Source organism: Protopterus annectens, chromosome 6.part0, assembly GCF_019279795.1.
Source record: "Protopterus annectens isolate FY-2018-M chromosome 6.part0, PAN1.0, whole genome shotgun sequence".
NCBI classification, from domain to species: Eukaryota; Metazoa; Chordata; order Ceratodontiformes; family Protopteridae; genus Protopterus; species Protopterus annectens.
This window is the reverse complement of record NC_056737.1, coordinates 620,985,101-621,001,720: the sequence shown is the minus strand read 5'-3', so window position 1 is coordinate 621,001,720 and position 16,620 is coordinate 620,985,101. Positions and strand designations below refer to the sequence as shown.

The 16,620-nt window shown below is 37.4% G+C and overlaps 1 protein-coding gene across 2 annotated transcripts in view; it reads right to left on the bottom strand.

Moving 5' to 3' along the window:
- DMAC2L (distal membrane arm assembly component 2 like) overlaps positions 1-16,620 on the bottom strand; it is a 146,758-nt gene that overhangs the window by 63,682 nt on the left and 66,456 nt on the right. For both annotated transcript variants that reach the window (XM_044074290.1, XM_044074292.1), the window contains exon 2: positions 5,225-5,334. In XM_044074290.1, the coding sequence (XP_043930225.1) occupies positions 5,225-5,325 (101 nt within the window). In that variant the 5' untranslated portion in view covers positions 5,326-5,334. The remainder of the gene's footprint in view (positions 1-5,224; positions 5,335-16,620) is intronic.

The following is a 16,620-nucleotide window of genomic DNA, read 5'->3' as shown; positions in this document are numbered from 1 at the left end:
TAAAATTGAAATGTTAAAAATTACCATAGAAATGTTAAGTATTAACTACAATAATTTACAGCGAATCTAACAAAAAATAATTCAAGGAGTGTATGTCAAGCACATCTCTTTCAAATGACAATGTATATATGTGCAAAATACTAACAGTAAATATATTCTGACCACCACGGCCATCACACATTCTTTAATATGAACAAATAAATGTAAAAATACACACACAAAATGTGATAAAAATAGATACACACATAAAATGCAATAAAAACAGGCAAGCACTTCCATGGTAGAACACCGCTTCCTTGGACCATGAATAATTATCAAAAGTCAACCAATTATATTCACAAAATCAAAAGCTAACAACCAATGAATAACTAAAGGAATTACAAAAAGATTCATTCATTGGATAAAAACCTGTGTTAAGTAATTGGTGCTTCACACTAACTGACTGATGAAAAATCAAAATCGGATACACACCCAACAAAACTGAATGCACAATTCCTTACAAAACCTTTAAAAATGATTCGTAGGTCATTCTAGTTTATAACCAATTAACACGAAGTAAAAACAGTCACTGGATGATGGTAAAAATCTGGGTAGAGTTTTTTGACACCACTTCTCAAAATAACTGATATATCACATTATTCTTAAATCAAAACCTATAAGGAAATAAATCCACTAAAATGAAATAAAACAATTCTTTGCAGTGTTTCAACTCACAATGCATAAATCATAAACTTATTAGCACATTTTAGTGCATACAAAAAATTTAAATCACTACTTAAACTCAAGGTCTCAGACTATGACATTTCAAAACAGGTTTCAAAGAAACCTGTTCATTTAACCCAGAGGGAACATACACTTGTAACAGCAAAATGCATTTCAACTCTTTCTCCATAGAATCTCTAAAGTCACTTCCCCTTACACTCTCAGTCAGCAGTTCTAACACCAAAAGTGTAAACGTTTGCTCACTACCATAAATCTGTACATGTGGAGCTATCACACTAGTACTTTTCTGTTTGAGGGCATCATTCACATTTTCAAGAACCCTTTCTTTTAATATAAGCTTCAGCTTTCCTATGTAAAAAGCATTGCTAGATGTGCAATTAGTATAATAGACCAAATCCTTACTATTACAATCAGTGTAAAATTCAAACTCTATTCTCTGACCCATGGTTGGATGCATAAAGTACAGCTCCTAACAAACTGACAGGCTTTACAAGAATGTTAGCAAAAAGTGTCATTCCTTTCAGACAAATTAGAATAGACTAGAACAACTTCTATAGCATAACTGCCATTTCAAAGATAAATTACTTCCGAAACCAAAAACTTTGGTACAGTGCCAAGAACTCTAATTCTGAACTAGCTATTAACATCGGCCAGTTCTTTCTTATGATGTCACACGTAACATTAATATCATTTGAATAAGTAAACAATATCCTATTCTCTTATTCCACTGTCACAGGCTAAAAGTGCCTTCCATATTGTTAACCTTCTATGAAGAATAAGTTCTACCTTGTGTGTCCTAAGGGGACACACTTCAGACAGGCTTCGATCCATCTATCTAACATTATAGCCTCACTCAATAAACTTTACTCATGACGCTAAATGCTTCAAGTTCTCCATCATCATCATTATGGCGCCATGAGGAGCCATACAGGAAACCATGTAGGCTCCATAATGATGGCAGAGAACTTGAAGAAATGTTTACCATCATGAGTAAAGAGTTTATTGAGCGAGGCTATAATGTTAGAGATATAGAACAAAGACTCTCTGAAGAACTCTGCACGTAAAAATCAACTACCAATCATTAGCGGACCGGAGTTCCGCTGTGGCGACCCCTAACCGGGAAAAGGCGAAAAAGACACAACAACAAGGTAAACTAGGAATCTAGCTGAAAATAGCAATATACTGACGTACTATCCAAGGGTGAGACATGAGCATAGCCTGTTATTCATGGCGTGTTTTAAGGAGTTTCTTAAATTGGGTGGAGGAGTTGTTGGCTATTAGTTGGGCAGGAAGGGAGTTCTAGATTTTAGAAATATAGTGGCTGTAGATGGATTTTCCTGCCTCGTTAAATTTGGTGACCTGAAGGTGATTTTGGGTGCTAGATCTCAAAGTTCTTACAGTGGTGTGAGGTTGAATTAGTAGTTGTAGAGCTAGGATGTTGTCTGAGTGATGTAATATTTTGCGTGCTAGTGATAGTTGATTCAATCAGTGGGAGCTCTAACCAGTTGAGCTTTTTGAGACACTCACAGTGATGTTTTTAAAGGATGAACCTGTAGCAAATCTTATTTTATTATAGCAGGTGTCAAGTTTGTTTAGCTCAGTTTTACGTATGTTTGTGAGCACAGGGGAGGCATAGAGTAAGGTGGATAGTAGGTGTGTCCTGGCTATTGTTATTTTGGAGTGGTTTGTGAGATATTGTTTGTTACGATGGAGTAGACAGAGATTTTTTATTAACTTTCTTTATGGTTTGGGAAATGTGTAGGTCAAATCTAAGGTGTGTCAATTTCCAAGCCTAGCAGCTTAGTGTGATTAGTAGGGGTAATAGTGGTAATGTTGCTGGAGAAGATTATAAAGTTGTCTGAGGGGGTAGGGATCTGTGGGAGCTAAAGAGGAACAATTTAATTTAGTTTTAGCTGGGTTAAGAATAAGGTTTCGATTGGTGATCCAAGTTTTGGCTAGGGAAAAGCATTCCTGTGTTTGGGAGGAGGAGGAGGTTTAGTGTGGTGGCTGAGCACATTATTGTGGTATTGTCTGCATATTGCACTTTAGAGGCTTTGGGTATAGTGGATGGGAGTTGATTAGTGAACAGGGTGAATAGCAGAGGACCCAAGATGAAGCCTTGGGGAACCCCAAGGGAAACAGGCAGCAAGGAAGAGAGCTGGTTTTGCCATTTAACTGCTTGCTGCCTACCATGAAATAGAAGAGGTACTGAGGTTTAGGGTGGATAGTGAGTGAAGGAGTTGTGTGGCTGACCATGTCAAAAGCTTTGGATAAATCTAAGAATGTAGCAGATACGAGCAGTCTTTATTTCTGTGATTATTGACTATGTTAGTAAATAATGTAAGTGAGGTGGTGGTTCTATGGAATAGTCTAAAACCATGTTGCTTTGTGGATAGAAGTTTTCTAGGAGATACTTCATCAATTGAGTGTGCACTACTCTGTCAAGTATTTTTGATAAGGGTATAGTATAGCTATAGGGTGACAGAGTTCAAAAGAGCTGCCCCCTTTGTGTAGCAGTATTGTGTGGGATATTTTCCAAAGCAGGGGTACTTTACACTCAGAGATGTATCTGTTTATTACGATGGTGACAGGATAGGCTATAGCTTCTGTGGCTAGTTGAAGATATTCTGCGGGTAAGTTATCGGCGGCTAGGGTGGTCTGAGTTTTAGGAGTAGTTTTTATATGGTCCTGGTAGATACGGAGTTGAAGTTGAAGTGGGGGCCATTGACTATTGTTACAGGTGGAGAAGGTGTTTTATAGCTGGAGTGGGGTTGTTGGAGCTAGATTGGTTGTTTGCAAGGGCTTGGATAGTTTCTGTAAAGAATTTAAATTGTGTGGGGATATTGTCTTGGTTATTTCCTGTTGGAGTGGGGGTGGACATTTTCCCTGGTTGTAATACACAGGTGATTGCTGCCCAGGATTTCTGGGGGTTAGTTACATGTTTATTTTGGTAGTAGGAAATTTTGTCTGTTTTAATAAGTTTTTTTGGCCTTTTGCGTAATTAAAAGTATTTCTGTTTGGTCTGTTTGGGTTTTGGTCTTGTGAAAATTTGTCCAAGTTTAGTTTCTATTTTTGAGAAATGTTTTTGTATCTTTAGCCAGGAGGCATGTTTAGTTTTAATTCTGGTGGTTCTAGGGGGGGGGGGGGGGGGGCATGGTGGTTGAGTATATTTATGAAGTTTGTATTGAAGTATAGCACTGCTTCGTTGAGAGTTAACTTTTTCAAGGGGGTCCAGTTACAACTTTTTAGGTCATTGTTAAAGTTACTAAGGTTAAAATGTTTTTATTCCTAATTTCTCTCATAGTTACCTGGGTCAGTAGGGGTGTTTTACATCTTAGTAGAAATGTTGGTTGGTGGTCGCTGAGGGTGTCTGGTAGACATCCTGCTAGGGATATATGGGAAGGATGGGATACAAGTATCCACTCCAGTATGGATTGACGTTTGGTTCTTTTGGCTGTTCTAGTGGGAGAAGTAATGACAGGTCATAAGGAAATCCATCCACCTAACCAGGTGATTATCACAGATGAGTCTTCTAGGACCAATGATGTTATCTCTCTATCTTCCTTTATTAGATCCATAACAGAATATAAAGCCCCCCTTAGTAATTACCTCTTCAGAAACATGTTCCAGCTTGAAAGACCCCAACAGTTCCTCACTAAGAAAATCAAAAGCCTTAGTTCCGTGCCTGTGTAGAACTCTTGAAAGCTCTCTTGCCGTCTTTTTTGTTTTATATCTCACACAGACTCCTACAAAGTAACCCCTGCTTAGCCTACAAGGCCACAAATGACCCCTTTTTCAGTGACCTAAACCTTCTCTAAAACATAAACAAAACTTGCTGGCAGGATAGATGCCTCTCCTAAAGAATTCATCTGCCTTGAACAGTCTTCTCCTTTATATTAAATAAGGAAGTCCCCTAACACTTTTCAAATGCAACCTAAAGAATGCATGGTTAACTATACATTCATCAGCGGGCTGACTCCACAATCCCTCATAGAAAGGGATAGAATGCAATGGGAATTGCAGTGGCCTGAGTATAAATGATTCATCTAATCTACTGCCTAGTAAAAAAATCTAAAAACCTAAGTCTTCAGTCCTGACTGCAACCACAAAACATGGCTGTCCATTTCTGAGGTATAACATATCACAAAAAAGTAACTACTTGGAATGATGCAGAGGCATTAGTATTGTATAAAATACTGAGATAAGATGAAAGTCATTTTTTTCAGTTTTTGGATGGAAGTTTGACTTCCATCAGCTTCTTTATAAATCTTTGTCTGTAGACCCTGTACATTTTTTATGAGAGAAAGCAGCAAACAATAAAGCTGCCAAGACAGCAAACAATATGAAGGAAGATAAAGTTTATATTAACGGTCCTAATTAAAATGTGTCATTCTTTTATGAACATTAAGCAAATGCTTTTTCTTCAAAGCAATACTTTTTAAAATATGTACATTATGCTACTTCCATGTACTTATATTTAAAAAAAGAAAAACATTCTTACTTGTTAAAAACTGCATTCAGCCATCCCCAGAAATGTCTATATCCAGAAGTTGGTTTCATTAAAAGTATTTTACCATGTGGGAGAATGTTAGTGCCAAACATTCTTATCTCCTAGAATTAAAAACAAAAATACATGAGAAGCTCATTAACGCACCTGTATCTGTCTGAAAGGTCAGACAAGCTTCAACTGCTTAACTGACTACTGTATTCCACTCGCACATGGATGTCAGAGGGAATTCTGCATATAGTATGTTTATGGCTTAAACTAGCCTTTAATGCAGTGCTGTAAATTTATACAAAAATGAACAGCTGCTACTGTTCTGTCAACACAGATATACAGCATTTCTAGGTCATTTGTTTTTTTTTTCTTTTTTATTTCATAAAAAAATGTTTAGAGGTGGAAAATAGGGACAAGGTACATCAGTTTAGTGATTAAAAGTCATTCACTCAACATTGCTTAACCAGGTGGGTGAAGTGATCCAATTACACTTTTCCCAACTACAAAATGGACCAAAAACACAAACTATCAGCTTAAAGAAATCTGCAATGTAACTGAATTAATAAAGTTATAGGACAGATATTTACATACAGTTTTAAAGAAAATGTGTACAGCTGCAATTCTGTATTAATGATTTACAGTTTGATTTTTAGTCCTTTCCTATTTCAAATCCTTACCTTTCTAGAATACACATTCAAAATTTTATTTGCAACCAAAAATTGAGCACATAATCCAATGACCATTTCTTTGTCATGTTACTCCCACCACACACACTTTCAGCGGGAGCAGGAAGTTTGGCTTCCTTGTCAACGTGGTGATATTACGGCATGGTCTGAAGCTTTACTAGGTATTAAGAGGCAACCACAGCGGGCTAGTGTTTTCATTGTCTGCCATGGAACGATTTTGGCAAACTAATTCCTATGAGCAATGCAAGAGAAACTGACACAAGGTATACCTAGGGGAACAGTAGATGTAAAAGTAATTAATACCTGTACACCATACTTGAGTTAAATGAGTCCCTCCGCACACACCCATATACCAGCTAACTTTTTTGCACAATTATAACTAAAATGTAAATAATCTAAGTGATGCTGATAATATAAATAACAGCATTATTTTTCTAACTTTCCTATCATTGTAGACTGCTGTTGAACAGCAACCTTAAACAATCCCTGTCTAGGTTTGTCTGTTCTCGCATCTCACAATCTCACTTGATTTATCATAATTTGTTACTCAAAATGTAATGTTTTTCTGGTTAAGCACCAAGGATTACAGCATGTCACTCCTACCAGACATGAATGCATTAATCAGAAAATGCAGGTCACTAAGGCCAATTTAAAATCAGTGCACAAAACAAAGTGAACAGAGAATCAAATGACAGACCAGAACCGGTGTTCCATTAACTTTCTAACTGAATTAGAGATGTGAGAAATCAGTAAATACTGCCACAGGATGAATGCGGAGAGCAGATTACTTCCAATGGTAAAAAAATTATTAAAAAAAATCATGTCCACAAAGTGGTCTTTGCAATGGAGGAAAGTCGGTGGGAGATGACTAAACACCCATTAAGCAGTTCCACCAATGTATGTTTTGTTTGTACATGATTTTTAAGTCGGGATGGAGAATTAAATGAGGAAAACCATTACAGAAGGAACAGTTTTAAAGAGAGGGGATGTGAAAGGATTTATGGAAGATTTAAGTAAAAATGTTAGGGAAAGTAGAACTGGACAATGTAAGAAACTTGTGTTTTCAGTCCATATATCTCTAGTTAATCACTGTATATTAATCAGATCAGGCAAAAAGTAGTAGAAGTAGGGAACAAACTTAAGTAAAAAAAAAAAAAAAAAAAAAATATGTAATTGTACAGAATTACTAAAAATTCGAAAGTAATCCAAGCAAGGCAGACACCGTCTGTTTCCAGTCAAAAATCCTTAAATACACAGACAAGCGACCCAAGAAAAACAAAGGTTAATAGTTTCCTCACAAGCTTTATATATATATATATATATATATATATATATATATATATATATATATATATATATTACACACACACACGCATACACACACATTTTATCAGGCAAGGGAGTGGTTTACTGTGCTGTAAAACAAAGCGTTATTGGTACACGTGTTAAATTCATATCCCTTCAACCATCAGTGTGACATTCGAGCTGGTCCTGCCCTACTTAGTAGCTGTCATAATATAACCCTTATGTACTTTAAATAAAATTTATAATGCGGTACCTCTTATTTAACTAGATTATTAAGTCTGTGATTTTTATCCAAGACGATATACTACATGGCTGGAAATATATTCCACTTTAGTCCATTTGGTATTCAAAAAATATATATAAATAAACACTTTGTATGTAAAAAAATCAATTTTAAAAATCATATTCTATTTTCATAACCTATTGTTAACAAAGATGGTTTGTCCTTCTAGACGTCTTCAGGTCTGTGTACAAGAACCCTAAAAACTACCTATAAAAATATATATAATTGTATAATTAGTATTGTTATTACACATTTTGAATAAAGTGGAAAAAGAGAACCAGAAAAAGAAAAAATAAGAAACAAATGTATGATGGAAACAAAATATACACTTAAATTACAACCAATTTAAAATGGTATTTAAAACCAACTGGTAGAATAAAATAAAATTAGTCATGTAAACAATATGCCAATTTTCTAAGTTCCAGTGCACTTTTAATTGAACAGTAGTCCAGGCTTCCTAAGAGAGTTCGGCTTTAATTGCCACAGGAGTTCATGTTTCTCCAGAATATTCGGGAGGTCTCCTTCAAGATCACACATGTCTATGCAATCCAGGATCTGGAACTTAAAACCTGTGCGTCTGTTATGAAGAGAAAGGCGTTTGGCTAGTGCATTATTTTTACATCCAGAGCGGATTTCTGACAGATGACAGGAAATCCTACGCTTGAGTTTATTTACAGTCTTGCCCACATTGCATCACATTAATTGCACTATGCCCTGTAAATTACTTTTGTAGTGTTACAATCACCCCCCTGCACTGGTCTTAGTTTTTCACCTTGCTGTATAAATATACAAAATGAACAATTAGTTTCACATATTTTAGCTTTTCTCTTATATGGTCTAGGTTTAAATTCAACAAAACTTCTAATGTTCCTGGCCTTCCTATAAACAATCTTGAAGATAATTTAGTCACATCTCTGCTGATGAAGGTCCACCTACTTCCACCTGTTAATAACACATTATAGTTAATGCTTTTGATCGCCAAAAATGTAAGGACTCTAGCTGAGCACCTTAAACAAATTTAAAGAAAATATTTCTGAAAAGTGATACTCATATGTTTACATTAGGGAAGATTGTGCATCAAAATAGTAAACTGCATCACTCAGTAAATATACATGTCCAGGTTCTGCTGCACTATTTGCATTTTCATGAGGTCTTGTATTAAATGAACAGAACCAGGGAATAAATGTGTAACAACTGCCTTAACATAATCGGTTTCATAAAAATCTATTAACTGGAAATATTGACCAACTCAGGAAGTAGCCCATTTCAGTTTCATGAATAACTCTTTCATTTTCAGACAAGGTTGACTAATCCTACAAACTTACTTTACATACAGCTTGTAAAGACAGAGTGTTATTTTATCCTCCTTTAGTTGGATACCAGCATGCAAGATTCATTTTCTTCCACTTTAAGACAGCTATAACAGCTATATGACAATGTTCAGTATATCCAATATCTTACACACACAGTATCCCAAGCCCAAAATTTGGATTTTACTGAGAAACATCTTATATCACAATAATCTCCATCAGCAAGTATGAATTTTCCATTTTCTAATTTTTTTTTAGGTCAAGAGTCAATTGATACGATTGGACGGATAGTCATAAATTCACCCAGGGGGTTCCACCTGTGTCCTTCTTGGACAGGGGCAATGGGTGCTGATCGTAGAAAAGAGCAGAACTTGGCTAGGCTTGTAAGGGCCCTAGGGCCATTAGCCTAGTAACTTTCGATGATCCTACGATATATATTTAGATTGTAACCAGTAGTGTAACTGTGGTTTTCTCCCTCTCTTTACAAGTCGTTTCACATTTTAAGAAAATCAACCGAGTAGCGAAAACATATGACAAAATATAAATGACACCTGAACAATGTTAAATAGACAAAATGAGATATCCCATTCTAAATTGTAATGACTAAAATAAATAAATAAATTTTAAAAATTTGGTAACCATCCAAAAACGGTCATGGGAGGAAATAAAGCAGCAACGGTGAATATATATATAAAAAAAAAAAAAAAAAAAAAAAAAAAAGTTATTTTAGACAGAAGAAATAATTTTCACCATTTCCATTTCTTGTCACAGGCTAGTGAGGAATCCAGCGGTTTCCCAGTTTAATAAACTGAGTAGAAATAACCTCTCCTACTACTCCAACACTAAAGAAAAGGTTATAGCTAGCTTCATGTGCATTGTACAGTCTATGTGACTAAGGTACAACAAAAAGCAGTGATACGATACGTAACTAACGTGGCTGGTCTATGAAACAGATATGTTACTCTGCAATAAACTTGCTGGTAGTGTTCAAAATGTATGTTAGTGTGTCATATAGCTTAACAGAAATAAGACTGCTAATACACGAAGACTGTGTACCACTCAAGCCAACAAACTTCTGTTACGCAAGCTTGCTGATGACTGAAAATTGAGAGACGTTACTCACTCAATCCTTCACTGACTCATACTTGCACCAAAATATGTATAACCCTCAAATACTGCAAGGACAATGACCTTAAATTAAACGTATACAATGTAATATAGTTAATTTTGGCAAACAAAACATTTTGTCATACCATATAGATGACACACCCTTCCAATGAGACAGATCATCTAGGCAGTCTTGCTCGCAACTCTAAGTCTTTTGACCATCATGTTTCTGCATTAGTTATTGTCACTCTGCTTAATCTACTGGTTAAGCCTTCTATCTTATCTGGATCATCTAATTTTCAAACATCTCTTACAGATCCCCTAAAGTCTTAATTCAACTTCACATTCATCTCATCAGACCTGTTAAGGAAAAAAAATACCCCTTTTTGCATGTATTTGTCTAAGTATATCACTCAACCTGAGGGGCATATGAAGTTTCTAACTAAAAAGGTCACTGGCCTCAAAAATCTTAGTTATCACGACAGAATGGCAGCCCTCTCTCTGTACTCAGTTTCTTATAGAATCCTCTATGCAGATCCAGGTTTAGCCTTTTGAACCATGAAAAATCTGACCCTTTTCGGCCTTTTATTCCTTTATAGAACAAATGGGTCCTCAAATAGCAGGATAAAGGAATTAAGACTTAATCACCAAATAAGACACAATGAACTGATAGATTCATATACTATTGTATCCCCCACCTCTGGAACAAAATTTCCACTACAAGTCATGCAACATAGTACCCTTACTACAGTCAAGGAAAATAAATAATTGGACAGGCAGAGCCACAGATTCTCCAGAGTCTGTATTGTACTGCCCTCCTTGAGGCTATAAAAGGAGCTTTTCAATATGGGTTATTGGCTAGACTTGCAATGGTAATCAGGGTGATTGCTTAGAACTTACCTATGAACAGGTCTGCCAACCCTACAGGAATCATGGTGATGTCAATGCAACAGCGTTAACAAAGCTAGAAGTGCTATTGTGGCAGCCCTACATATACACATCTCCTGAACACACACACACAAAACAGGGGCCACTTCCACACAAGACCGATGTGTAATATCTACATCAACCTTTGTATGTGTAAAACATGAAAAGGTCTATAAAACAAGTTGTTTAGCTGCATACGCACATACAAGGATGGTGTCACATTTAGTTTAAAATCAGGGTTTTTTTTTTTTTTTTTTTTTTTAATGCAGTGAGGGTCCCATACTACCTAATCCCATTATTTTGTATGGCAAATTACAAGCTTATACCACTTGTGGAAACTTGGTCTTAATAGTCTTTCAAATAAGGTCTAAACATTAAAAGAAATGCCAACATCAACAAGTTGGTCCACATATAAAAGACACTGAAGGCAAAACTATAAAAAACACAAATTTAATATCTGAAATTAACGCAAGTCAAAACCCTTAGTTCAGTTGGCTTTCCATTATCAAAACAAAACTGAAAAGTACCTCAGATTATATCAACTATAAAATAAAAACAGATGCTGATATTTCATATTAACATAAGGTCCTGGGAAATAAGTCAATTTATTTCAAATTACAAATTGAAAACCAATTAACACTCAAACATGCAGGTTAATTGAATATAGCAATCAACATGCCTGTAAATCCAACATTACCAAAAACACAATCTGACCTCAGAAATATCACAAATCCCTGCAGCTGCACCTACTCAGAATAAAGCAACAGATGCCATTATTCTCTGCACGATGCAGTGCAGATGCCAAATACATCCAGATAATCAGCCAGAAAACAACTCTTCCACCGAAAATGCCAACTAAAAATGTTAAAAGTCTCTAACATAGAACTAATTGCACTAATTGCACTAAAGATCTGCCTAAATTCCCAAAAATGTATTAATCTTGTTGTTACCTATATTCCACCAGGGAAGAACCTTGATAACCTAGAGCATACCTTAAGTTGGTTAGCCACCAACTACCCTCAAGAAACTATAGTACTAGGGGACTTCAATATTGACTGGTCAAAATGCTCTGATAAGACAAATCCACACCCAATCAATCTACATGGCTTCTCCCAAAATATTACATCTCCAACTAGAATTGGTAATATTCACCAAAAAGAGAGCACGATTGACTGGATTCTCACCAATAATGATCCGAATAACTATACCACTGGTACCCTCCCCAATGACCTTAGTGACCACCTTATCACTTACATTCTGAAACACAAATTTTCATGTACCAACCCACCCTTATACAAACTTGTTAGAAATCGGAAAAAGTTTAATCCAGAACTATTCCTTGCGGAACTGAAATCCTGCAATTGGTCTATCCTAAAAACTCTACCCCTAGGCGAGAGTGTGTCACACTTCAATGACACATTCCTAAATATTCTCCACTCTCATGCCCCAAATCGACTAATAAGAACCAAAGTCCGCATAGCTCCCTGGTTAACACGAGAAACCAAAGCAAAAATTAAACTCCGTGACCAGGCTTGGCACAAATGGAGAGCATCCAAATCTCCCCTAGACCGCATTAAATTTCAACAGCTTAGAAACTCCACAAAATCTGACATAACTCGAGACAAAAAACAATATTTCTGTCACCTCCAGGACAAACATCAGACTAACCCAAAAAAGTTCTGGGCTGGCTTTAATAACCTCCTCCATCCTGGCAAATCAACTACCCCAACCCCTGAAAAACTCGCTGGTCAAGCACCAGAAGTTGTAGCCAACACCTTTAACACTTTTTTTACTGAGACCATCCAGTCTCTAGCCAACCATCTACCTACCTCTCCCCCCTCTGTTACTCTTCCTGATGACACACCTCCTTTTTCCTTTAACTTACAACCAGTATCTACCGCCTATATGCATTCCTACTAAAAAACTGAAACCGTCCACTCTAGCAGCCGATCACCTCCCAGCGGAATACCTACAAATAGCGTCTGATGTCATAGCCTATCCCATATCTATCCTGATTAATAGATCTATAACTGAGGCCTCCATCCCCCCCATTTGGAAAATTTCTTACATCATTCCACTTCATAAAGGAGGTACCTCCACAGAAACTTCTAATTATCGACCCATCGCAATACTGTCTCCTATAGCTAAAATCTTGGAACGGTGTGTTCACAAGCAACTCCTACACTACCTTTCCACCAATAATTTGCTGTCTATTACCCAGCATGGCTTCCGCCCACATCATAGTACAACCACTGCCCTCCTCTCCTTTGTTGACTCAATCAATAACAACCGCAACAAAAAACTAACAACTGCCGCTCTTTTCTCGACCTTCAAAGCTTTCAACATGGTTAACCATCAGCTATTGCTACACACCCTACAAACCCTATATCTTGACAACCCAGCCCTAAACTGGTTTAAGGACTACCTTACTGACAGGCAACAAGCAGTCCAATGGCAAAATAGTCTATCTCAACTGATATCAAACAACATTGGTGTTCCACAGGGCTCTATACTTGGTCCCCTTCTTTCTCTGTCTTCATAAATGATCTGCACACAGTCATCCCCAGAGCCACCTGCATTCAATATGCAGATGACTCAACCCTTATCTGCTCCGACTGCTCTCCAGAATCTCCAAGCAGCCACCCAACATTGTTTTGCCAAAGTCGAAAAATGGTTCTCTGACCTGAAACTCATACTTAACCCGACTAAAACCAAGTTACTTCTATTTTACCCAACGTCAACCACTCTAGCGCATGAACACCCACTAGCTAATCCCAAGACCTTTTTTGTAGAATCTTTAAATGGCACCATCATTGAGCCTGTCTCCTACACCAAACTTCTAGGTGTCACTATTGACCACAAGCTTAAATTGACATGCACATTGCCCAAACTATTAAGTCAGTTAACAAGAAACTAGGCTCTATGTACAGAATCAAGAACTTTCTTACCCGCATGCTAAAGTAACCATTGCTCGTACCCATCTCCTTTCCACCCTACTATATGCCTCACCGATACTGTCATTCCTCAACAAACGCGAGATTAATAACCTCTCCACCACCTACCATCATATTGCAAGATTCGTAACCGGTACACCCTATCGTACCCACCATTGCCTCAACCTCAAGAAACTTGGCTGGTTGGAACTGCCCAATCTTCTTAAATTAAACCAACTCTCCGAAGCTTACAAAATAATTAATCATCCAGAGAAAACCCCCTCACTGAGCAAAATCCTGACCCCCTACACCAACTTATGTAGCCTTCGATCCGCAAACAGTATTCAAGTACTAACCATCAAATCTAATAACATGGCTGGTGATGCCCTTTATGCCAATTCCATTGGAAAGCAATGGAATTCCCTTCCTAATAACCTCAGGCTGATGACTTCACTCAATCTATTCAAAACTAATCTCAGAGAATCACTTAAGTCTCACTGGTTATGCCCATGTTCTAACCCAGATTAATTCCTACAGGTCTCTTAGTTCCTAAATCTCTCCTTCCCCTCAAGTTTCTATCTAGTACTTTACTACCTCCACATCTCTCTAAGTCATATGACCAACTCAACTAATGTTTCCCGAACTATTGGCTTGTATATTTAGATGTTTTATTGTTTTTACAGGAATTTAATTTTCTTGTATCTAAATGTCATTGTTATACTTCTTTAATTGTTGGAGCTTTTCTCCCCGGGCCTCTACTGAAAAAGGACATGTATCCAGTTAGATTAGCCCGGTCAACAAATGTAAAATAAAATAAATAAATAAAATAAAATAAAAGTCAATAAAAAGTGTGGGACGTCAGGATTCCACATGTACCCCACATAAGTGGGATGCATGCACACTCCTAACTCCCTTAAAAAAAAAAAAAAGTGCACTTTAATAAAATGTGCACCCATAAGCACATATACATCCTGCATATGCAGAGCACACTGGGAAGCCATCCCCAGCTCCCAAATGTTCAAGATGTTCAGAAGGCAAAGAACAGAAAAGAAGTTTGCTATTAGCAGGGGGTGTGGGAGCATAGGGAGGCTTCTCCCCTGAAAAAAAATACTGTTAATGGTTTGTTTTTTGACTTTTCAAAATGTAAATCATATGGTCTCAACCATAAGAACCAGATCCATCGCATCACATGCTACTGTACCTTTTTCAGTAAAAAAACGTATTGAAAAGACCCTTCTGATCAACTCCTCAAATTTCATGATCACATAACAGATTGTCATTTCAACAAAACTGCTAAGTAGTAGAACATGGTGCACTTTCACAAGTGTGAGATATGCAATAGCAAGTCCCACGATAAAAACAGGAACAAATCTGCAATTGCAAAAGAAATACAATCTCAAAATTTGTCTAAATGCCACTATTTGTTTACTTTTGTTTCGGTTCCCCTCCGACTACTCCTTTTCCACTCTAGCACTCTGCGGACACATTTCTTCCCCCCAAGAATGGTAGCCTTATGGCCCGCTCCCTCCCCTAGGGATCAAGGGTCCAGCTGGTTAGCAGCAATCCTGTCATCTTTGCAACAGCTCAGTTTTTTCTACTACTTTCTCCATGTACGCCCAGTGATCTCTGGGACTAGATGACCAATGGTCACTGCTTAGGATTGTCAATTTCCACAAGTAGGTTCAGCCTCTCATTCAGCTCCTTCAGCACCAGGACCACTAATCAAGCCAGAACATCCTGAATCACACAGCTCTCTCCTTTTGTGCCACAAAATCACCTATTAAGTGTTTTTTTGCAGGTATGACTTTACCTCCTCAAGCTGCACCCCCACACTCCTGCTATTCATGCATATAAACCCTGACACTACTGTCTCAGGGTAAAGGGAAACTCTGTGCTACAACCTCATATTTAATCCCCTCACTATTAAGAGTGAATTCACAGTCTACAGAATTTCAACAGGAACCCAAAGAAAAGCATATAGTTAATGGATAATGATAACCATAATTACATTTGTGACAGCTATCACACTGACTCACTGCTAACGATACAAAGAGTGGTAAAGTCAGTTACAGGGACAGGAATGATGCCCAGAGACAAACGTATGGTGGTTTGCATTGTGGATAAAAAGTGGCAAATCTAGTTTCATGTAAAAAAGGAGGAGGTGCAGAATTATTCACACTGAAGAGGGGGCACCCACAGAAACTAGAATCCTGGTGGGGTTAGCAAATGCAGGAGAGATATACATAAAAGAATCTGAGAAGAGAGATACATAAAAGAATCTGAGATCATCCTTAAGCTAAAAGGCCAGTGGCGGCAACCACTAAAATGCTGGGGTGTACAGCACATGATGTGGATTACATAGGTGCCAAGGTCACTCCAAGTATAAAGGGCAGTGATAAGTTTGCATCTTAAATACTATATGCAGATCTCAGGATGGTAAAAATTATGCAATGCAGAAAGAGCAAAATGGTGGAAGAAATGGAAGGCATGAGAAAAGTCTTAGTAAGCTGGGTATGTACGCATTAGAAAAGAGGAATACAGGATATGAGCAAGGAAAAGTGCCATTTGGAGGCAAATACAAGGAGTGAAGCTGAAAAAGAAAAAGTGGACAAGGTGGCAACAGGAAGGGGAATGATTCAATTGAGATTATGAAATGCCACTCTACAGACTTCTTTATAGAGAGATGTGCTTCTAACCTTGTCTACCCCACCAGACAAGGATGCAGTCCATGGAGTGTTTCATTCTCTTTATCAAAACGTACAGAGGTGGACTTTGGTGATACTACTTTCAGCCACAAGACTGCATCCATGTGGATTCAGCCATTTTGCCCCTTAGAAGTTGTCCAACT